The sequence below is a fragment of the Lontra canadensis genome, unplaced genomic scaffold (assembly GCF_010015895.1).
Source record: "Lontra canadensis isolate GAN:19392208 unplaced genomic scaffold, GSC_riverotter_1.0 scaffold96, whole genome shotgun sequence".
NCBI classification, from domain to species: domain Eukaryota; kingdom Metazoa; phylum Chordata; class Mammalia; order Carnivora; family Mustelidae; genus Lontra; species Lontra canadensis.
In genome coordinates, this window is record NW_022631090.1 from 1,692,556 (window position 1) to 1,716,035 (window position 23,480).

Below are 23,480 nucleotides of genomic sequence, written 5' to 3' on the forward strand. Positions count from 1 at the left end.
CTAGAGTGTATTGTTGAAAAAACAGACATTTTTGGTATAGGCCTCTGAGTAAGCTTGAGAGAAAAGTCAGGATGTGTTTCAACTGGACAGTGGAACATTCAAGAACCTACCTAGAAACATGTGACAGAGCAAATGGCTTGGTGCTATTGGAGTTGTTCTGCCTCAGAGGGGAGGGTGCTGAAGACTCATCACAGCCACAGAACCAACTAACTCAAAATTAACCCGAATTCGGTACGGAATAATGTACAACAAGAGTAGAACAATCCCAACAGTTATTCAATGCCGGGCAAGCTAGCTGTACGCTTAGAACAAAGACTTGGCAGGAACAATATTCTACATGTTTCTAAGACTTTGAAGACGAAAACACTTCATCATTCATGGACGATGGCTTGTGCACAAGGACATGAGTTTCCAGGACACTAGGACAACCACAAAACATACACAGGAATAATACATCCAAGCTGCTTAACCTTCCACCATTCTCTTGAGTATTAAACCCAGACCACCTTTGGCCACTTGCAGAGGTGTCTTTTCTTCTTTATTCTCAATGTAAATACTTGCTCCTTGGGACACCAGAAGTTTCGCTTCTTCCACTCTCTCCTCGTCACAGGCTAAGTGTCTGAAATTGAGGACCACAAAGACTGATTACTCCCTACTGATTCTAGGTAACCATGAGGAGTTCCTGAGAGGTGGTCTGAATGGCATATTACTAGGTGGTATAATATTAGAATATTTAATCAGGAAAGGAAGATCGATTTGCATGGGAAAGACTGTTGGTAAGCTAAAATTCCATGGAATGGTCTCATGGTATCAAATCATTTATCCTAATTCTGGACACAGGACAGTTGAAGAAGGGATCTAATGCCAGCCTAAGAACAGCATCCATATTTTAGGGAGATTAGAGTAGTTTGCCCCAAAGGCACTCAATACTTCAGGGCTACGATTTAGAAAAGCCCCAGCTCATAATCTGCTAATAGCAATTTGTGTGGTTGAAATTTTGAAAAAGCAGTTTAAAAGGTGTTATCTCATTTGATCCTTACGGCCACCTTGTAAGTTAACATGGTGGTAATCATCCTCAATTTACAGTTGAAATTGTGGCAGAGGTTGAAGTCCTTACCTATGTTGACATGGCTGGGCAGTAACTGAAGGGGAAACCTTGTAGGCACTTAACGGTTTATTAGGCAGGGTAACAGGTGCTTTACCTGCCATGTTATTTAAGCCGCACAACAATCTAGTGAGGAAGGAATTACTATCCTCATATTACAGATGTGGAAATTAAGGCTTAGGAAGGTTAAGTTACTTCTCCAAGTTACTTAATGTAAGTATTTAACATAGTTGATTAAATGGCTGAGTTTGAATACAGTAAACAGCATCTAGCTCTCCCTAAATCCTAGGCTTTTCCCGGGACCCTGTCCTGCCTGACTCCTAGGTTTCTTCCTTGTTACGGAGAAAAGAGCTAGAATGTGCAAGTCTTTCTAAACAGAGTCACTCGGGACCAGAGAAAAGATTTTTTTTAAATGAAGAGTTAAGAAAATCATACTTGCAAAAGACTGAATCTCATTTTAGATTAAAAAGGAGACTCAGAATTTCTGGTTCAAAAAAGTCACCACTCACTAAGGAAGAAAAGTAGCCACATACTGCCAAAAAAAATATCAAGGCAGACGGTGGCATCAGGTCATAAGCATGAATCAATTCCAGATGGACCTGAGTTACATGAAGAACGGTAACTCTCAACCAAAACCAATGCAATTTTTTTAAAGCCTCCAATAAAATACAGGTAAATCTTTAACTAATTTCAGGGTGAGAAAGGACTTTCCAGTCATGAGGGAAGATTAACAGATCTGACTACTTAGAAGCTGAAAACTTCTGTTCTTTTAAAAAAAAAAAATGAACATTAAAAGAAAAACTGGCAAAAACAGTTTCGACTAACATAGCAAGTTACTATTTCTAGTATATCAAGTTGAGGGCACTTAAAAAAATCACAAGAAATAAATTAATTCCCCGAAAGCAGAGAAAGGGACACATGAAAGGTTTTAATTTGGAGAAGAAATCCAATTAGGTGGAAACATTAAAAGATGTTACGCTTCGCTGATAATAAAAACACAAATGACAACTTTGAAACACCACGTCTGATAGAACAGAAGGCTATTCTCAGTGTTGGTGAGGGGGTAATAGGCACTCTCAAACCTGCTGTTGGGGGGTGGGTACCATGACACAACTCCTCTGGAAGCAATCTGACAATACATAGCAACAATTTCAAAATGTGTGTATTTGTTGACTCGGCAGTCCTGCTTCTAGGAGTCTATACTAAGGTAATCATCAACAATATGGCCATAGATTTTTGTATAAACTTGATCAATGTAGCATGATTTATATTCATGGAAAACTCAAAAAAACTTAAACATACAGTCAGAGGAATGATTAAATTCTGGCACATCCATAAAATGGAACTGTGTAGAGCCATTCAAAAATGTTTTAAAAACATTAAATAAAAAAAATTTTAATGACATTGGAAAACGCTCACAATATACTGAGGTTAAAGGAACACAATGTGATTACATACATAGTATGATCCCAATTTTGCAAAAAAAAAATTTTAAATATGCACATTTGCATACAAAGAATGGGAGGAAATACATGAAAAGTACATAGGTAATTTTAACTTTTATCCTTATACTTATGTGTATTTCCAAATTTTTTGTCATACACATGTATTACGATTATAAGCAGAATAAAAAAAGAAGCGATGTGTGAGAATTAGTGCAAGCAGGCTAATGTCAAGGAGAGCACAGATGACTGCTACTTGTCACTTACAGAGGAGTGTTACCCTCAGTGTCTTGGATATTTGTGGATGCTTTGTAGTACAGAAGGATATGAATCATCTTCAAGTTACCCTTGGCTGCCGCCCGGTGCATTGCTGTGGCCTCATAATGGTCCTTAGCATCTGGATTAGCCCCGCCTTCCAGTAACATGACAGCGATCTGGAACCCCAGGGGGAGAAAACAATGCAGACATCTAGTTGTGCTCATGTACAGGTTCAGAACTCAAGAGGAGCAGCAAGGAACGGAAGCCTACCTCATGCCTGTTTTTGGAAGCTGCGTAATGCAGGGGCGTACAGCCATTTTGGTTGACAGCATTCACTTGAGCACCTTTACCCAGAAGGGCTTTTACGATCTCATCACGGCCAGCAGAAGCAGCAATATGAAGAGGAGACCAACCTGCCTATTAAAGAGGTAGGCAGTACGAAAACCAGGGGGGGAAAGGCACAGGGATTAATGCTGACATGTATGTATGGTTTACAAAGAGCTGTGTGTGAATGGTTAAAAAAAAAAAGTGACCTTCTTTTCCCCTCATTAAACACCGCAAAAAATTTGGAGAGCAGATGTATACAGAAGGGACACCAAACCACCCATAATCCTATAACACAGAAAGAATGATACAGGTGTAATTCTAATGTGTTTTCCAATTGGGATTATAGGATATAAAGTTCCCACAATGTCCACTTCTTGTCTTATGAGAATTTTCTACATCCTTCTTTGGATTCTTGACTTTATTAGTTGCATATCGTTTTATTAACATGGCTATTCCCACTATAGTCAACCAGGTCTACACTGAACCGTTTTTCTTTCTTTGCTATTATAAATATTCCTTCAGGGAGCATCCTTGAAAAGGAACTTGCCTACAAAACATTTCCATCCTTACTCTTACCAAGTTTTATCCTAATATAACCAATACCATTACAATAGATCTCTGTATAACAACAACAAAAGGATATTCAGGCCCTGAGTATTCAGGCAACGCTCACACACAAAAAAGCTTTCCAACGCAATAAAAAGGATCTGTAGTCTTGTAGCCTTAATCTACACATTAACCTTAACTTATGGGGTATGAGTGGCAGAACCAACATTCTAAAATAATGCACCCAAAGACTTGTGTGAGGTCACCCGGGCCCTGCTGTAACTAACTGCCTAGTCAGAAAGGTTACAATTTTGTCTGTGAGCTTGATAGGCAGTCCTCCGTAAACACCAGTCTGGAGTCTAAAGATAACCAGGCCTTTATCAACTCTGCCTAGGACTCACATCATCTTTATCGTTCACTGGCACTCCAAGTTGCAGCAAGAATTCCACAATTTCTGTATGTCCGGCTGAGCACGCCCAGTGCAACGCGGTTCTGCTGTCCTGCATGGGAAAGAGAGAAGCAAGACGATCGATATTCTTGAAGAGAAATAGAAGAAGGAAGGCAAGAAAGCAGAAAAAGATTAACACTGGGGCCAGCAAGCCTATAGTTTGGAAATAAGAAATGGAGAGCACAGGATCGTGGGGTAGGTAACTTTATACCATATTACTTACTGTCGTAAGAGAGAACAAGGTTTCAGTAACATGGGGGAGAATCCAATGATGAATGTTAATTCTGGGCAGAACACAGCCTTGAAAGCAGTCGAGCACAAGACTGATTTCGCCGCTTTGGCAGGAACAGAGCTCTATTTACTATGACATTGTTTATGTACTGTTATGCCAGGCACTCTGCTGAAGAGTTCTACAGTCATCGTCTCATTTAATGTCCAGGATCCTGGACATTGGACATTATCCCCATTTTCCAGATGAGGAAACTAAGACTCCTCAGGGTAGGCAACTTGTCCAAGGTCACATAGCTAGTAAACGGTGAAGTTGGTCCACAAACCTCTGTCTGATGCTGGTATTTCTAGATGCTCTGGAAAGAATGAACCAATCTTATGGGAAAGAAATGTTCATAAAACTAGCTGAGATTATCTATATATTTAAAAAGAATACCACACTCAAAATTAGTTACCACACTCAAAATATGTTATCTATATATTTAAAAAGAATACCACACTCAAAATTAGCAACATTACTTTTAAAAAAATAAGTCAGGAGTTAGTTGTGTTTCTCAAAGGGAATTTGTTTTTTTTTGTTGTTGTTGTTTTTTCATTTTTTTAAAAGATTTTATTTATTTATTTGACAGACAGAGATCACAAGTAGGCAGAGAGGCAGGCAGAGAGAGAGGGAAGCAGGCTCCCTTGTGAGCAGAGAGCCTGATGCGGGGCTCAATCCCAGGACCCTGAGATCATGACCTGAGTGGAAGGCAGAGGCTTTAACCACTGAGCCACCCAGGCGACCCGGGAATTTGTTTTTTTTTGCAGTGACAGCTGTACTTCTTAGTTCTATGGAAAAGAAAGTGGTATTTAAAATTTTATTACAAAAGAATTTCAAACACATAAAAATAGATACTGTAACAGAAACCCATATGCCTATTACCTAGATTTAATATTTTGCCATATTTGCCTTACTTTATTTCTTCAGGTTTTTTTTTCCTGATGAGGTAATTTTTAAAAAACAAATTCTAAATATCATGATTTTTCATCATTAAATATTTCAGTATCTAAAGAATAAGGATGCTGTCCTACATAGATAGCCAGGAGGCCATTATCACACCTATCAAAATTAATACTAACTCCTTTATAAAATCTAAAACTCAGTCAGTATTCAGATTTCCCCAGTTGTCCCCCAAGTGATTTTTAATAGCTGGCTTGTTTCAATCAGGCTCCACACAAGGCCCGTAATTTGTGTATGAGCCTTGGTTCTTAAGTTTCCTGACCTGGAATAGCTTTCCTCTTTTTTATTCCATTGACGCAGTGAAGAACAGATTACTAAATCTTAATTTGACATTATTAACTTAAATTTCAAGTATTAAATATTATCAGACCATCACGAAGGTAAATTAGGTAAAGGTAAAGCCATTTTCAGGTTGCACAATAAAGGGAAGTTCCAGAAGTCAGTCTCCTGATTTCTGCTCTTCCGAAAGACACAAAATGGAGATTTGTAGATCCCTGACACTGTATTGATAAGTGCTTAGAATGGTACCTGTCATACAGAATGCAATCTATAAATATTTGTTGGCTTGCTGAGGTCACCGTGAATCTTTCTAGAAACTTGGGGTCAAAGCACGAGGGTCCTTTGAGCAGAAGAGCAGAAACACTTCCCAAAGTTCATTCACTTTTGGTCTGCCTCTGCCTAGGAATACCCCTTCAGTCCCCCAGGAGAATCCCACTCAACCTTCAAGATCTAACTTACCTTCCCTCCTTCGCAATACCTTTTTAATTATCACAACATTCGCTCTTCTAAGGGAGATTAAGTCAGGTCCTGACGTTCTGTGTTCTGAAAGCACCACGTAAACTGCTCTCCAGAGCAGTCACTACAATTTGTTACTGGACGTACGATTTGGGGTTACGTTACTAACGTCTGCTTCTTCCACTCGGCTGAATCCCCAGCTCCTAGTAAACTGCCTGGCACAGAACTGGCGTCTGGTTACACGTGTTTCATGGAATAAAACGACTAGTAAAAAGTAAAGAAACCCATTAAAGAAGAAAAAAAAAAAAAGCTTTCCTCCACGGGAAGCTCAAAGATTGGGCACTTCTGAGAAACGCGGTAAACGTTCTAGAAATATCCAAAATTCAGGGAGCTAAGTACCCGCCCTCCTCCCCAAAATATTTGAGGTTTGCGGGACTCGCTCCTGCCGCCCCGATTCCGAGTCCTAGGGTGACCCCGTCTAAAGATGGGGAGGCGGAGGCGGGGATCTGGTCCTTATGGAACCGGCCTCCCTTGGGCTGGCCCAGGCAGCCACGTTGGGCCTCGTCAACGCCACCGCATGCGGAGAGGCCTCTGCGCTGCTTTACCTGGTCAGTCCTAGTAGCCAGGGATTTATCCGCCAGGATCCTCTCCTTCAACTCCTCCAGCTTTCCGCTGTAGGCCAGGTTGCAGACCATTAGGTTGGACACACACCCCTCCATGTCTCTTTCCCAGGATCTCCGTGAAGCGCGATCCACGACCGCCTCACGTCGCCAGTTACGACTGCCAATCAAAAGAGCCGGCAGAGTACCACCAATCACTGGTCTTCCTCGTTCCTTTGCTTCTTTCCCACCCCGGGGCGCCTCTGGGAGTTGCAGTTTGAGCGCAGTTCCGGGCGGGGAGGCGTCTTTGCCACTCTCACCGACTCAGCCCCTAGCAGCGCGGAACTACAGGTCCCAGGGTCCTTTGCGGCCGCCGTAGTCAAGTGGCCGGTGGAATTGGCCCAGGATGACAGCTGGAGAATGGAGTCAGGTACGCGGAGCGGCTTCGTGTGGAACCGGGGTGGGTGGGCGCTATTGGGCCATTGAGTCGGCCACAAGAAACGGGTGTAGGGTCCTGGCAAGAGAGTTATGGGAGCCGAAAGGTCCTGTCCCACGGGGGCCCTGACCTGCCGTGGCAGGCGGAAGGGACAACGGTAGGATCTGAGGACTGCCTCCTGGGCTCGTGCGGGTGGCTGTGGCTACCCTCCCCCTCCCTGCCGCCGCCAAAGGAGTGGAAAGAAGTAGGGGTTAATTAGTCCGACATCTCGGCAGAGTGGCATCAGGGCAGAATTCTGTCACAGCAGTGATAGTATATGACTCCGTAGTAAGGTGATGTGCCAGGGTGATGCCAAAGGCAGGGTGTGAGGCCATGGGAGCCACTTGATATCTAATTGACCTCGGTGAGTCTATGTCCTGGTGACATCACAACTTGATGAGAGTCATCTTCGTACTGTGGTATGGTGTTGGCCCTTTAATGTCATGATAATAACGATGACATCAAGGCTTTGCTAGAAATATTAAGCTAATAGTGTTTCTATTTATGGAAATCCCAAATACTGCCATAAGCAGAAGAGATGCAAGGCTTATCCTTTATAGGACATATCCAGGAGGGCCTTATGCCAAAACTAGATAATGATAAGAATACACTCAAGAAAGAGACTGATTATGTTTATATTTATCCTGTTATGGTGTAGAACAGGGCTTGGCAAACTTTCTGTGAAGCGCAGATAGTAAATACTTTAGGCGTTGCAGTCCAAAAGGTGAAATTGTGGTTAATTTGCATGCACTTATATAACAAGAGAGAAAACAAATTTCAACAAATGTTTACTGATGAAATCCAAAATAAAACGATAATTGGGTGCTGTTTTTTGTTACACAAGACTACTAATAGAAATAATGGAATTTTTTGGTGGGGGGGACTACATTTTGTTTAATTGGGGCTCACAGTCAGGGTTCCCCATCTTAATAATCACATCAAGTGTTCATCTGTTAATGCTGCTCTGTAATGGAATTTTCTTATCTCATCTTTGTAAATGTCTTTTCACAATGGTAGGTACTTCCATATACTTATATCGGCCCACAAACATATTCTTGTTAATTTTTATTTAATTTTTAAAATTTCAGAATGGCTCTAGCTTTACAGAAAAGTCTCAAAGGTAGTACAAACTTCCTGTGTACCCTTCATCCAGTTTCCCCTACTGTTCTTTTCCTGTTTTTAACAGCTTTATTGAAATGTATTTTACATACCATAAAAGTCACTCAGTTCAAATGTATAATTAAATGATTTTTAGTAACTTTTCTGAGTGGTGCAGCCATCCCCATAAACAGTTTTAGAAAATTTTCATTCCCCCAATAAGATCCTTCATGCTCATTTATAGTTAATCCTTATTCCCACTCCCATCCCCAGGTAACGACTAATCTACTTTCTGTCTCTATAAATTTGCCTATTCTTGACATTTCATCTAAATAAAATCTTACAATATGTGGTCTTTCGTGCCTGGCTTCTTTCACTTAGCATGATATTTTTAAAGTTCATCCATATTGTAGTATGTATCCGTACCTCATTAATTTTTTATTGCCAAATAATATTCTATTTTGTGGATATAACACACTTTTCCTGTCTACTCCCTAGTTGATAGGTTGTTTCCATTTGTTGGCTACTACTACTAATATTAGTTGCTAAGAACATGCGTGCACAAGACTTCCCGTGGACCTATGTTTTCATTTCTTATTGGTAGATACCTAAGGGTGGAATTACTGGAACATATGGCAAATTTATGTTTAACTTTTCAAGAAACTGCAGAACTGTTTTCCAAAGTGGTCATACTATTTGCTTTTCCCCAGCAATGTAGGAGGGTTTCTGTTTCCCCAAATCCTTGCCAACATTTGTTATTGCCTGTCTTTTTATCATAGCCATTCTAAATGAGTGTGAAATGATAACTCATTGTGGTTGTAATTTGTATTTCCTTAACGACTAATGATGATGAGCATTGTCTTGTGTGCTTATTAGCTAGTTGTGTATCTTCTTTGGTGAGGTGTCTGTTCACATATTTTTCCCATTTTTGAATTGAGTTATTATCTTTATCGTCTTTTTATTGTTCAGTTGTAAGAATTGTTTTTACATTCTAGATACAAGTCCTTGCCAGATATATGATATGTGGATATTTTCTATTAGACTGTTGCTTGCCTTTTCATTTTCTTAATGGTGTCTTTTGAAGTGCAAAGGTTTTGAATTTTGATGAGGTCCAATTCATAATTTTTTCTTTTGTGAATCACGCTTTTGGTGTTCTACATTTTTTAAAGTGTACAGTTTATTATTAATGTACTTTAGAGTTGTGTTACCATCAATACAATCTTATTTAAAAGATTTCCATCACCCCGGAAAGAAAACTTGTGCCCGTTTTCAGTCACTCCCCATTGCTACTCCCAACCAATAATCTATTTTCTGTTTCTGTGGATTTTTGTTTTCTGAGTTTTCATACAAACAGAAAGACATGATATGTGGTCTTTTCGGTCTGCCTTCTTTCACTTAGCATGTTTTTGACCTTTATCCAAATTTTACTATGTATCAATACTTTGTTCCTTTTTATAGCTGAATAATATTCCATTGTATGGCTACACAATATTTCATTTTTCTGTTCATCAGTTGATGGGAATTTGAGTGGTTTCCACCTTTTGGTTGTTATGAATAATGCTCCTATAAACATTCGTGTGCAAGCTTCTGTGCAGACATATGTTTTCATTTCTCTTGCTACATATCTAGGAGTTGAATTGCTAGGCCACAGGGCAGCTCTGTTTAACTTTGTGAAGAACTGCCAAACTTTTCTACAACAGCTGCACCATTTTACATTTCCACCAGCAGTGTATGATGGTTTCAATTTCTCCATCTCTTTACCAGAACTTGTTAATGTCTGTCTCTTTTATTATAGCCATTCTAGAGGGTGTGAAGAGGTGTATCATTGTGATTTTTCTTGTTTTGACTTGTTATGGGAAGTATATAAAGCATGTTGACGTTACTTTTGGTTCAAACAGTAGTAGTTGTTGAGATGACTTTCCTATAATGTAAGTTTCACAAAGAAATGCCGTTTTGCCTTGTTATTTTATTTTCTCTAAAGATTTTATTTATTTATTTGATGGAGAGATCCCACGTATGCAGAGAGGCAGGCAGAGAGAGGGGGGGAAGCAGGCTCCCTGCTGAGCAGAGAGCCTGATGCAGGGCTGGATCCCAGGACCCTGAGATCATGACCTGAGCCCAAGGCAGAGGCTTAACCCACTGAGCCACCCAGGTGCCCCTTGCCTTGTTATTTTAGATTGAATTAAGAAACATTACCGAGTCTGCAGTGAAAGCTCATTTCCAGAGCCATTCAGTGTTTGATAACAGTGGCTGAAGGCAGTTTGTCTGACAGTTTAAAAATGTAAAAATCATTCCTCTTAGTTTCCCAGATGAAAAACATGAGTGGATTTAATTTAGCCTGCTAGATGCAGTTTGCTGATGGGGGTTGTAGAGTGATTGTCATATTCATAGTATGTGTTCAATAAATATCTTGTTGATTACAGAGATACAGCAGGCTGGTTTGTGGTATTCACATAGGATTGAATATAGTAACAGTTTACCTTAATAATACATCAAGGAATTCCATTTGATTGCTAAGAACAGCTGGAAAAACAACTCTGAGTAATCCTACTGAGTGACTTGTTTGGGTTATCTTCTTTTATAGATGGTGTCTTGTACTTTTATTTTGATTTTATTGAATTAATTAATTTTTATTTATTTTATTTTTTCTTTTGATACCACATGGCAGTTAACTTTCAGTTCTGGGTCCTTTGAGGCTAAGGGTAAGGTAACTCTTGACTTTTTGAAGGTTGAAAGACAGATCTATAAGGGAAAATGTTTCTTTTGTCTCTGGCCCCAAGTTATAGAGGAACAAGATGATGACTGTTTATCTATCAAGAGTCAAAGAAGGCCCCTGTTAGGGACTGACTCCCTTGCTGCTCGTATGATTATTTCCTGTTGCCTTTTCTACATGGTCACCTAGATTGTAGGTCCTAGAACAAGCCAGATTCATCTTCTGGACATAATAAGGCTAAGAATAACTAACATTTATGTGTCAGATACTGGTCTTATATCTGATTTAATCCTTCACAACAGCCCTAGGATGTAGGAACTATTATTTCTCCAATCCTCATTTATTTAAAAATGAGAATGCAGGTTCAGAGAATTGAAGTAATCTAACATGCCTAAGGCCACACAGTTTAGTAAAAGTTGGAGCTAAAATTGAAATCCAGGCCTAATGCCCTAGCACCTAACCACTACAATATAGTGCTCAATATTGCTGAAGATGAAATCATGCATAAATGAAAACCTCAGATAATGTAACACTAATTCCTATAGCTCTTTGGGCTGTTAAGGCTACCTCTGATGGAAAGAAAATGACATGTTTTTCATGCTCGAGAGCAGTGCTCTCGTATGGAGCTATTTGTGGTGATGGAAAAGTTCTGTATCTATGCTGTTCTAGTATGGTAGTGTTTACTTTAAAAATAAAACTGTCAGTTATTTTAACCAAAAATGGGTTTATTCAGGAATAGCAGAGAATCACAGTTCAGGACGCACAAGCTACAGCAAAACCACAGGCAAATCTGGAGAACAAGGAAGAGGAATGTGGTTTTATCGAGGAAGTGGGGGAGTTGAGAGGAACTGTTATACACAAAAAAACCATTGGAGTAAACTGGGAGTTTGAAGTGTACTGGCTTTTTACTGGTTGAGTTGTGACAGTCTCTCATTGCTGGGCCATTTGCACCCAAGGAGAAAATCTCTCTTCCTCCTGCTGGGGTAGGAAAGTGAGGCTTCTTCCTGTTGGGAATACAAAATAGGTCTCTTCCTGTTGGGGATCTGCGATTGACAGTGATTGGGTATGAGAGCTCCAGCTTCTGGCCTCTTGACTCCATTTTACTGATGTTTTCCTTTATTAATTTTCACAACAGCTGCTAGTCACATTGAGCATTTGAAATGTGTCTAGGAAGTAAATTTTAAATTTCAGTTAATTTTAATTATTTTAAATTTGAACAGCTTCATGTGGCTAGTGGTTATCATTTTGGACAGGGCAGAGAGAGGCAATTTCCCCCTGTGTGCCCTTTCCTAATTATCACGAAGTATTTTAAATCAAGGCAAATTTTTTCTTTCATAGCACAACTGGAAACGAATGTATTCTATAGTGAAACAAACTTCAGGACACCTTACACAGGGTGAATGCAAGTCAGTGAACTGTTAACAGTCCCAGGAATAGGTTGTGGGTTATCCAGAATGAAACTCCTCCATCCCTACCACTTACTGGGTAAAGTTTGAACAACTGGCTTGAAGACACTTTGCCATTCATAATGCATTGTTTGAAGATGTAATTCCTTTATGTGGCTTATTGCAAACACTTCACAATTGCCAGTTGCCCGGTTTTAGAGGAGATGTTTTAATCTGTGGCTGTAATATTTTTTCAGCACATGTTTTGATGTTACAGAGAAATGTCTTTGGTATTGCATGTCACTGGCCTATGTACACCTTCCCCATTTAAAATCTATCCCTTCGTACTACCGACTATCATAATAAAATGTTTTATTTACTTATTCCTTGGGTTTTAGCTTCCACATTCTTGTTTCTCAGTTATTTTATTATGGTTTCTTTTTTTAACTTTCTGAAAGTCAATAATAAAAGACATACACATTGCAGAAATAGTACAAAAAACTCCGTATATTCTTCATCCAGTTTGTCCCAATTATTACATCTTATGTCATCATAATACAATATGAAAAGCAGGAAATTGATGTTGAAATGATGTGTGTGTACAGTTCTCTGTTACTTTATCACATGAGTAGATTTGTGTAACCATCACTAGAAAGCTACCTTTTAAGGCCACGCCTACCACTGACTGCCATCATCCATACCCCTGACAAATACTAATGTGTTCTCCTCTATAATTTTGTAATTTTGAGAATTTTATATTAATAGAATCATAAAGTATGTGATTTTTCCATTTTTTTACTTCATAATTTTACCTCAAGGCCATCCAAGTTGATAAGTGTAACAATAGTTTCTTCTTTTTTATTGCTGAGAAGTATTCCATGCCTTGGATATATTAAAATTAGGGTCAGGTTCACTCCTTCTTGTATTGAGGGACATTTTGGTCATTTCTGCTTTGGGGCTATTACAAATAAAACTGTTATGAACATTTGAGTATAGGATTTTGTGTGGACCTAGATTTTTATTTCTCTGATATAAACACCCAACAGGGCAATTGCTGGGTCCTATGAAAAGTGTACGTTTAGTTTTTAAAGAAACCGACAATTTTTCCAGAGTGGCTATACCATTGTACATTTCTACAGGCCGTGTATGGGAGATCCAGCTTCTCTGCACCTTTGCTGCTATTGGGAGTGTCACTGTTTTTAGTTGAGCCATTCTGATAGGTGCATAGTGACTGATAAATGTATTGTGATTTTATTTGCATTTCTCTAACGGCTAATCATAGTCAAAATTTTTATGTGTTTATTTGCCATCCCTGTATCTTCTTCAGTGAAATGTTTCTTTATGTACCTTGCCCATTTTCTAATTGCATTATTTGGGTTTGTTTGTTTTAACTGTCAAGTTTTGGGAGTTCTTTATATAGTCTAGATACAAGTTCTTTGTCATATGTGTAACTTGCAAGTATTCTCTAGTAGACTATGGCTTGTCTTTTCATCTCATGAATAGGATTTCTTACATAGTAAGAACATAATTCTGATGATGTCCAATTCATCAATTTGCTTTTTCGTTTCTGGATTGTGCTTTTGTCATTCTCTCTAACTCTTTTTCTTCAAGCCCTGGATCTCAAAGATTTTCTCCTAGATTGTTTCCAAAAGTTTTCTAGTTACATTTTACATTTAAGTCCATGATCCATTTTCAGGTAATTTTTGTATATAGTGTGAGGTTTGAGTTGAGATTAATTTTTTAAACTACGGATACCCAATTGCTTCAGCTTCATTGAATTGCTTGTGTACTGTGGTAAAAAAAAAAAATGAGTATACTGAATTTGTATGAGCCTATTTCTGGGTTTTCTGTTCTGACTCATGTGTCTATCTATGTGTCTGTCACTCTGCCACACCCCAGGGTCTTATTTACTATAGCTCTATAATAAGTTTAAAAATTGGGTAGAGTGATTCCTCCTACTTTATTATTTTTTTAGTATTGTTTCTTTCTTTTCCTTTTCCTATATGTTTTAGAATAATCTAACCTATATCTAAAAAAAAATTGCCAGAATGTTGATAGGCATTATATTAGACCTGTATATCAATTTGGGGAGAACAGTATCTTTACTAATTTGAGTGTTTTCAATCCGTGAATGGCGAGTGTCTCTCCATTTATTTAGATTTTCTTTTATTTCTTTTCTTGGCATTGTGTCACTTTCAGCATACAGGTCTTGTATGTATTTTTTGAGAATTATAAATATTTCATTTATTTGAGTGACCCTTCATGGTATTGTATTTTTAATTTTGGTTTCCATGTGTTCATTGCTAATATATAGTAATGCAGATGATTTTTTATGATAATCTTGCAGCCTGCAATGTTGCTGAATTTGCCAAGTTGTAAGAGGTTGCTTTGTGTTTGTTTGTTTGTTGTGGTTGATAGCTTCAATTTTCTTTGTAGACTGCCTTGTCATCTGCAAATAGGGAGAATGATATTTCTTCCATTTTACTCAATATGCATTTTATTTTTTTTTTCCTTCCCTTATTGTTCTGTCTAGGACTTTCAGTATTTTGAATAGCAGTGGTGAGAGCTGAACCCTTGCCTTGTTCCCAATCTTAGGGAAGAAGCAGCCAGTCTTTTAGCATTAAGTATGATGTTAGCTGTAGGTCTGTCTTCCTTTCCTTTTCTCTCTTTCTTCCTTCCTTTCCTTTCCTTTTCTTTCCTTTCTTCTTTTGAAAGTTGAGGTAAATGCCTACTGGATGGCTCAGTGAGTAAAGCGTCTAACTCTTGATTTTGGCTCAGGTCATGATCTCATGGGCCCTGGGATCAAGCCCTGTATCTGGCTTTGTGCTCAGTGGGGAGTCTACTTGAGATTCTCTCCTTCTGCCCCTTCCCCACTCACTCTCTCTTGTTCTCAAATAAATAAATCTTTAAAAAAGTAAAGTTGAGGCAGTTCCCTTTCAATTTCCAGTTTTCTGAGTATTTTTATCATGAATGAGTGTTGAATTTTGTTAAATAGCTTTTTCTGTATCAATTGATATTAGACCACATTAGTTTTCTCATTTTGTCATAATATGGTGGATTACATTGATTGATTGTCAAATACTGAACCAGCCTTGCATCCCTCAAATAAACCCACTTGGTCATGTAGTGTATAAATTTCTTTATATATTGAAGCATTAAATTTGCTAATATTTTGTTAAGGATTTTTGTGTCTGTATTCATGAATGATATTGGCTTGTTATCTGATTTTTTGTACAGTCTGTCTGATCTTAGTTTAAGGAAATATTGGCCTTATAAGAGTTGGGAAATATTCATTCTTCTATTTTCTGGAAAAGATTGCATAATATCACTGTTAATTCTCCTTCAAGTGGTTGGAAGAATTCTCCAGTGTGACCATCTGGGCCTGGAGATTCAATTTCCTGTATTAGTCATAGGGCTACTCACATTATCTTCTTCATATTGAGTGAGTATATGTTTACAGTTTCCAAGGAAGTGGTCCAGTCTATCTAACTTGTAACATTTATATGTGTACAATTGTTTGTAGTATTCCCTTATTATCTTTTTGGAGTTTGTGGAGTCTCTAGTGATATCCCCTATCTCATTCTGGTATTAATTTATATCTTCTCTCTTTTTTCAGTTTGTCACTCTTGCTAGAGAGTTATTGATTTTATTGACCTTTTCAAAGAATCAGCTCTTTATGTCATTGATTTTTATTTTTCAATCTTGTTGATTTCTGGTCTTACCTATTATTTCCTTCCTTTTGCTTCCTTTGGGTTTATTTTGCTCTTTAAGGGAAAAAAACTTCCCTTAAAAAATGGGAAGATAGATTTTTTAATTTGAGACTTTTCCTCCTTTCTAAGGTACATACTTAGTGCTATAAATTTCCCGCTCAGCAGTGGTTTAGCTGCATGTCACATATGTGCTGTAAATAATACGTAGTATGAGATCCACTGTCAACACATTTTTAAGTGTACATTACAGTATTAACTATAGGCATGAAGTTGTCTGGCAGATTTCTAGAACTTTCTCATCTTGGTATGGCTGAAACTCTATACCCATGGAACAGTAGCACCCTAATTCCCCCTCTGCCCAGCCCCTGGCAACCCCTGTTGTTCTAATTTCTGTTTCTTTGAGTTTGAATACTCCAGATACCCCATGTAAGCAGAACGAGGCAGTATTTGCTATTCTGTGACTAGCTCATTTCACTCAGCATGTCTTCAAGGTTCATTCATGTTGTAGCATGTGATAGGATTTCTATTTATATGGCAGACTAATATTCTAATGTAAGTATATACCACATTTTCTTTATCCATTCATCTATCGATGGACATTTAGATTATTTCTACCTCTTGGCTATTGTAGATAATGCTGCAAATAACATGGCAGTGCAAATATCTTTTCCAGGTCCTGATCTTTGTTCTTTTGGATAAATAGCCAGAAATGGGATTGCTGGATCATATGGTAGTTTCATTGTTAACTTTTTGAGGAACTGCCATAGTGTTTTACATAGCAGCTCTTCCATTTGCTCATTCCCACCAACAGTGTACAAGGCTTCCAGTTTCTCCATATGCTCACCAACACTTGTTCTTTCTTTTTTTTTTAAGGTAATGGCCATCCTAATAAGTGTGAGGTGATACTTGATTGTGGTTTTGATTAGCATTTCCCTGACAATTAGTGATGTTGAGCATCTTTTCATATACCCGTTGGCTATTTGTATATCTTCTCTGGAAAAATGTCTCTCCAAATCCTTTGCTCAGTTTTAAGTCAAGTTATTTTGTTATTTATTTATTTATTATTTTTTAAATTATTTTTTTGCTATTGAGTTATAGGGGTTCCTTACATATTTTGGATATTAACACCTTAGCAGATATATGGTTTAAAAGTATTTTCTTCTATTCTGTAGGTTGTCTTTTCATTCTGTTGGTTGTTAACTTTGCTGAACAGAAGCTTTTTAGTTTGATGTAGTCCCACCTGTCTGTTTATGCTTTGGTTGCCTGTGCTTTTAGTATCATATTTAAGAAGTCATTGCCAAGACCAATGTCATGAAGATTTTGTCCTGCTTTTTTCAAGGCATTTTATAGTTTTAGAGCTTACGTTGAAACCTTTAATTTTGAGCTGATTTTTGCATATGGTGTACAATAAAGGCCCCATTTTTCTTTTGCATGTGGATGTCCTTTCCCCAACACTATTTGTTGAAAAGACTATCCTTTCTTCATTGTGTACTCTTGGCACCCTTGTCAAAGATAATTTGACCACATGTGTATGAGTTTATTTCTGGGCACTGTGTTCTATTCCATTGGCCCATGTGTCTATCTTTATGCCAGTGCCATACTGTTTTGATTGCTATAACCTTGTAATATATCTTGAAATTAGGAAATGTGTGGCCTCTAGCTTTGTTTTTCTTTCTCAGAATTCTTTTGGCTATTTGATATCCTTTGTGGTTTCATATGAATTTTAGGATAATTTTTTTGTTTGTTTCTATAAAAATGCCACCAGGATTTTGAAAGGGATCACTTTCAGTGTGTAGATTGATTTGGGTAGTGTGGATGTTTGCACAGTATTGTCTTCCAATCCGTGAACATGGGATGTCTTGCAATTTATTTGTGCCTTTAAATTCCTTTCAGGAATGCTTTGTATAATTTATAGTATACAAGTCGGTCACCTCCTTAGTTAAATTTATTTGTAACTTTTATTATTTTCATTCCATTTTAATGGAATCATTTTCTAAATAATTTTTTTCAGATAGTTCATTGCTATTAGATGGAAATATGACTGATTTTTTAAATTTATTTTCAGCGTAACAGTATTCATTGTTTTTGCACCACACCCAGTGCTCCATGCAATCCGTGCCCTCTCCAATACCCACCACCTGGTTCCCCCAACCTCCCACCCCCCGCCCCTTCAAACCCCTCAGATTGTTTTTCAGAGTCCATAGTCTCTCATGAGATTTTATTTATTTATCTGACAGGCAGAGATCACAAGTAGGCAGAGAGGCAGGCAGAGAGAGAGGAAGGGAAGCAGGCTCCCGGCCAAGCAGAGAGCCCGATGCGGAGCTCGATCCCAGGACCCTGGGATCATGACCTGAGCCGAAGGCAGCGGCTTTAACCCACTGAGCCACCCAGGTGCCCCTGACTGATTTTTTTATATGTTGATTTTGTATCCTATAAAAATATTTAGAGTACATGCTCAATTCAATTACTCTAACAATTTTTGTGGAGTCTTTAGGGTTTTTACATATAAGGTTATATCATGTACAAAAAAGCTAATTTTCTTTTCTTTCTCATTTAAATGTTATTTATTTATTTTGCCTAATTGCTCTGGCTAGGACTTTAGAACTAGACTGAATAGAAATGGTGACACTGGGTATCCTTGTCTCATTCCTGATCTTAGAGGAAAACTTTCAGTTTTTCACCATTGAGTATGATGTTATCTGTGGACATTTTATACATGACATTTATTATTTTGAGGTAATTTACTTTTATTCTTAGTTTGTTGAATTTAGAATACTCAACTTTTCAACATGAAAAGGTGTTGAATTTTGTCAGATGCCTAATCTGAATCTGTTGAGATTATCATGTGATTCCTCCCCCCATTCTGTTAATGTGGTGTATCACATTGATTGATTTGCATATGTTGGGTCATCCTAACATCCCAGGGAGAAATCCTACTTAGTTGTGGTGTATAATATTTAAAAATATGTTATTGAATTTGGCTTGCTCATATTTTTGAAGATTTTTGCATCTATATTCATCAGAGAAATTGGTCTGCAATTTTCATTTCCTCTAGTGTCTTTTTCTTGTTTTGGTATCAGGGTAGGGCTGACCTCACAAAATGAATTTGGAAGTGTTCCCTCCTTTTCAGTTTTTTGGAAGAGTTTAAGAAAAATTGGCTTCAGAACTTATTTTTTAAAAAGAATAAAGGTGTTTAACTTAAAGAGTGAATTTAAAGTCAATTCTTTCAGGGCACCTGGTGGCTCAATTGGTTAAGAATCTGACTCTTGATTTTGGCTCAGGTCATGATCTCACAGGTATGAGATCGAGCCCCTCATCAGGCTCTGTGCTTTCCCTCTGCCCGTCACACCCTGCTTGCACACTCTCTCTCTTTAAATAAATAAGTAAATAAATAGATAAATAAAATTAAACTTAATGAAGTTAATACTTTAAAAGATGTTAATTCTTCTTTTACTGTTTGATAGAATTCACCAGTGAATCCATCTGGGCCTAAGTTTTTATTTGTTTGGAGTTTTTTGATGACTGAATCAATCTCCTTACTAGCTATACTTCTGTTCAGATTTTCTGTTTCTTCATAATTTAGTATTGTTAAGTTCTATACTTTTAGGAATTTAACCATTTCTTTTTGTTTGTCCAGTTTGTTGGCATATAATTGTTCATAGTAGTTTCTGATAATCCTTTTAATTTCTGTGTCATTGTTTATGATATTTCCTCTTTCATATCTGATTTTATTTATCTGGGTATTCTATTTTTTTAGCTAATGTAGCTAAAGCTTGTCAATTTTGTTGACATTTTTTTAAAAACCACCTATTAGTAATTGATAAACCTCTAGCCAGACTCATCATAAAAAGGGGGGGGGACTCAAATAAACAAAATCACAAACAAAAGAGAAGAAATAGCAACCAACACCACAGAAACACAAACAATTGTAAAAGAATATTATGAAAAACTATATGCCAACAAATTAGATAACCCAGAAGAAATGGATAAATTCCTAGAAACATATAACCTAGCAAAACTGAAGCACGAAGAAATAGAAAATTTGGTAATTACCAGCAAGGAGATTGAATCAGTAATCAAAAAACTCCCAACAAACAAAAGTCCAGGACCAAACAGCTTCACAGGTAAATTCTACCAGACATTTAAAGATTGAATACCCATACTTCTCAAACAGTCTAAAATATAGAAGAAGAAGGAAAAGCTCCAAATTTATTCTGTGAAGTCAGTATTGCCCTGATACCAAAACCAGATAAAGACACCACCAAAAAAAAAAGAGAACTACAGGCCAGTATTTCTGATGAACATAGATGCAAAAATCCTCAACAAGATACTAATAAACTGAATCCAACAGTACATTAAAAAAATCATTTACCATGAGCAAGTGGGCTTTATTTCTGGGATGCAAGAGTGGTTCAATATTCATAAATCAATCAATGTGATACATCGCTTCAGTAAAAGAAAGGATAAAAACCATATATCATTTCAATAGATGCAGAAAAAACATTTGACAAAGTGCAACATCCATTCATGATAAAACCGAAAACAACCTTGAAAAAGAAAAGGACAGCTGAAGGCATCAAAATTCTGGACTTCAGGTTATATTACAAAGCTGTAGTGATCAAGACAGTATGGTACTGATACAAATATAGACACATAGATCAACGCAAAGAATAGAAAACCCAGAAATAAGCACATAATTATATGATCAATTAATCTTTGACAAAGTAGGAAAGAATATCCAGTGGGAAAAAGACAGTCTCTTCAATAAATGGTATTGGGAAAACTGGTGTGCTACATCCAAAAGAATGAAATTAGATCACTTTCTTACACCATGCATAAAAATAAACTAAAAAATGGATTAAAGACCTAAATGTAAGACCTGAAACCATAGATGTTTTAGAGAGCACAGGCAGTAATATCTCTGACATTGGCCATAGCAACATTTTTCTAGATTTATCTACTGCGACAAGGGAAATAAAAGCAAAAATAAACTATTGGGACTACATCAAAATAAAAAGCTTCTGCACAGTGAAGGAAACAGTCAACAAAACTAAAAACCTACTGGATGGGAGAAGATATTTTCAAATGACATCTCTGATAATGGGTTAGTATCTAAAATATATAAAGAACTTATAAAACTCAATGCCTAAAACATGAATAGTGTAATTAAAAATGGGCAGAAGACATGAACAGACATTTCTCTAAAGAAGAGACATCCAGATGACCAACAGATGCATGGAAAGATGTTTAGCATTGCTCATCATCAAGGAAATGCAAATCAAAACTTCAGTGAGATATCTGTCAGAATGGTTAAAATAAAAAGAAACAACAAGTGTTGGTAAGGGTGTGGAGAAAAAGGAACACTCATGCACCATTGGTGGGAATGAAAAGTGGTGCAGCCACTGTTGAAAATGGTATGTAGTTTCCTCAAAAAGTTAAAAACAGAGGGTCTTCTGGGTGGCTCAATCTGTTAAATGTCTGACTCTTTAGTTTCAGCTCAGAGCATGATCTCAGGGTTGTGAGATCAAGCTCTGTATCAGGCTCTGCACTCAGCACGGAGTCTGCTTGAGATTCTCTCCCTCTCCCTCCCTCTCCCTCCCCAGCACCCCTCCCCCTACTCTCCCACTCTCTCTATAAAATAAATAAATTTTAAAAATCTTTTTAAAAAGTCAAAACTAGAACTACCCTATGTAGTAACTGCACTACTGTGTATTTACCCCCCAAATACAAAAACACTAATTCAAAAGAATACATGCACCTTTATGTTTATAGTAACGTTATTTATAATAGCTATGATATGGAAGCAACCCAAGGGTCCATCAATAGATGGATGGATGGATAAAGAAATTGTATATATATGTGTGTGTATATGTATATGTATATACATATATATGTATTAACATGTATATATAATACATTATACATTATAGATCATGGAATATTATTCAGCTATGAAAAAGAATGAAATCTTACCATTTGCAACATCTGGATGGAGCTGGAGTATAGTATCATGCTAAGCAAAATAAGTCAGAGAAAGACAAATCCCATATAATCTCACTTATATGTGGAATTTAAGAAACAAAACAAATGAGCAACGGAAAAAAATGGGGAGAGAGAAACTAAGAAATAGACTCTTAACTATAGAGAACAAACTGATGGTTACCAGAGGGGAGGTGGGTAGAGGGATTTTAAGGAATTGTGTTGAATCTATAGGTTGTTTTAGGTCATATGGCTATCTTAACAATATTAAGTCTTTCAATCCATGAACACAGATGTCTTTCCACTTGTTTGTGTCATCTTTAATTTTTTCAGTAATGTTTTGTAGTTTCCCACTGGTATACTTCTATACACTAAATAAAATTAGACTATCAAGTAAAAATTCGTTGTTAAACCTTGCTTTTCCAGTAGTTTCAGAGTATGAATGGTACCCCATCCATGGTTCACACAAATTATTTGCTGCTTGGCACAATTGCCACCCATACCAGAGGCTCTGCTTATTCGGACATTAAAGCATCAGCAATCTCCTTTATGGTACAGGGTCTGCCTGCCATTTTTCTTTTTATTCACTATCATTACATTTCCCTTAAAACTAGTCTTGTTTAGTGACTCTAAACTTGAGACCCTGGCAGGACTGCTTAAGGATGGCAATAAAGGAAGGCAGAACCAGGCTTTGGGTGGAGAGAGACTTAAAAGTAAACCTAGCCCTGAGCCCTGGCTCCTCAGTAAGCCTTCTCTGATTATGCTATCCCAGGCTCATCTCCTTTTCCTGACCTCCTGATAACCCTTGTGTCTGTTATACAACCAGCATTCATCTCATCTTACCAACTAAAGTAGAACCTCAGTTACCTCACTCTTTCTGGGGAAAAGGCATTTTGAATAAACAATTTCCTAAATGGCTCATGATTCCCTCTAAGCACTGTAAGCTTTTAACATTTTCACTATCATGAATGGAATTCCCCAAAGAGAGGGAAAAAAAAAAAACAACCAAGAAGCAATTTACTCCTCTGATTTCTTATACAGCTTTTATGGACATAATCTAATTTTTTGAGTGAGGACCATTGTTATGACTATCAGTTATTATATGCTATAATGCAATGGTATTCTAAGGCCTGTTGAAATGTGATTTAATGGTTGTCCCTTCACTGCATGGTCCCAGACCATTTAGTCATTGTATGTGTGTGTGAGTATATGACTCCATATTAGTTTTTTTATGATTTTCTGTCTGTTTCCTTGTCAGCTGGCCCTTTTTGCTGCTGTCAATCTACTTTTATAAAATCAGTTTTTATCCCCTAGTTCAGAAGGTTCACGGAAGAGCTCTAAACTGGGACTCAATGCCTGAAGGGAATGCTTCTCAAGGGTCTTGAAAACTTCAGGATTTACCTTCTCTAGTCTATTTTGTTTGTTTATCTGT

At 37.5% G+C, this 23,480-nt stretch overlaps 2 protein-coding genes across 3 annotated transcripts in view; one reads left to right on the top strand and one right to left on the bottom strand.

Moving 5' to 3' along the window:
* Positions 1–324: 324 nt before the first annotated feature.
* Positions 325–6,882, bottom strand: PSMD10 (proteasome 26S subunit, non-ATPase 10). Of its 2 annotated transcripts, none has more exons than XM_032837153.1 (5): positions 6,695–6,881; positions 4,080–4,178; positions 3,076–3,222; positions 2,815–2,981; positions 325–619 (listed from the first exon to the last, which is right to left on the bottom strand). In XM_032837153.1, exons 1-5 carry the CDS (start codon positions 6,806–6,808, stop codon positions 466–468), a joined length of 681 nt encoding a protein of 226 aa, XP_032693044.1. In that variant the 5' UTR covers positions 6,809–6,881; the 3' UTR covers positions 325–465. The 2 variants fall into 2 exon arrangements, with proteins under 2 accessions (XP_032693044.1, XP_032693045.1); XM_032837154.1 differs by having other exon boundaries at positions 506–619; positions 2,894–2,981; positions 6,695–6,882.
* A 111-nt stretch (positions 6,883–6,993) lies between these two features.
* The window catches only part of ATG4A (autophagy related 4A cysteine peptidase), a 50,475-nt gene continuing 33,988 nt past the window's right edge, over positions 6,994–23,480 (top strand). Inside the window, exon 1 of the mRNA XM_032837152.1 lies at positions 6,994–7,118. Within this exon, the coding sequence (XP_032693043.1) occupies positions 7,109–7,118 (10 nt within the window). The 5' untranslated portion in view covers positions 6,994–7,108. The remainder of the gene's footprint in view (positions 7,119–23,480) is intronic.

Excerpts from the sequence above, each read along its gene's own strand:
- PSMD10 (XM_032837153.1), bottom strand. The coding sequence starts at position 6,808 with ATGGAGGGGTGTGTGTCCAACCTAATGGTCTGCAACCTGGCCTACAGC. Across the intron at positions 4,179-6,694 it reads TGGCTACTAGGACTGACCAG|GACAGCAGAACCGCGTTGCA; the intron begins GTAAAGCAGCGC and ends TTTCCCATGCAG. Across the intron at positions 620-2,814 it reads ACTGAGGGTAACACTCCTCT|ACACTTAGCCTGTGACGAGG; the intron begins GTAAGTGACAAG and ends CCTCAATTTCAG.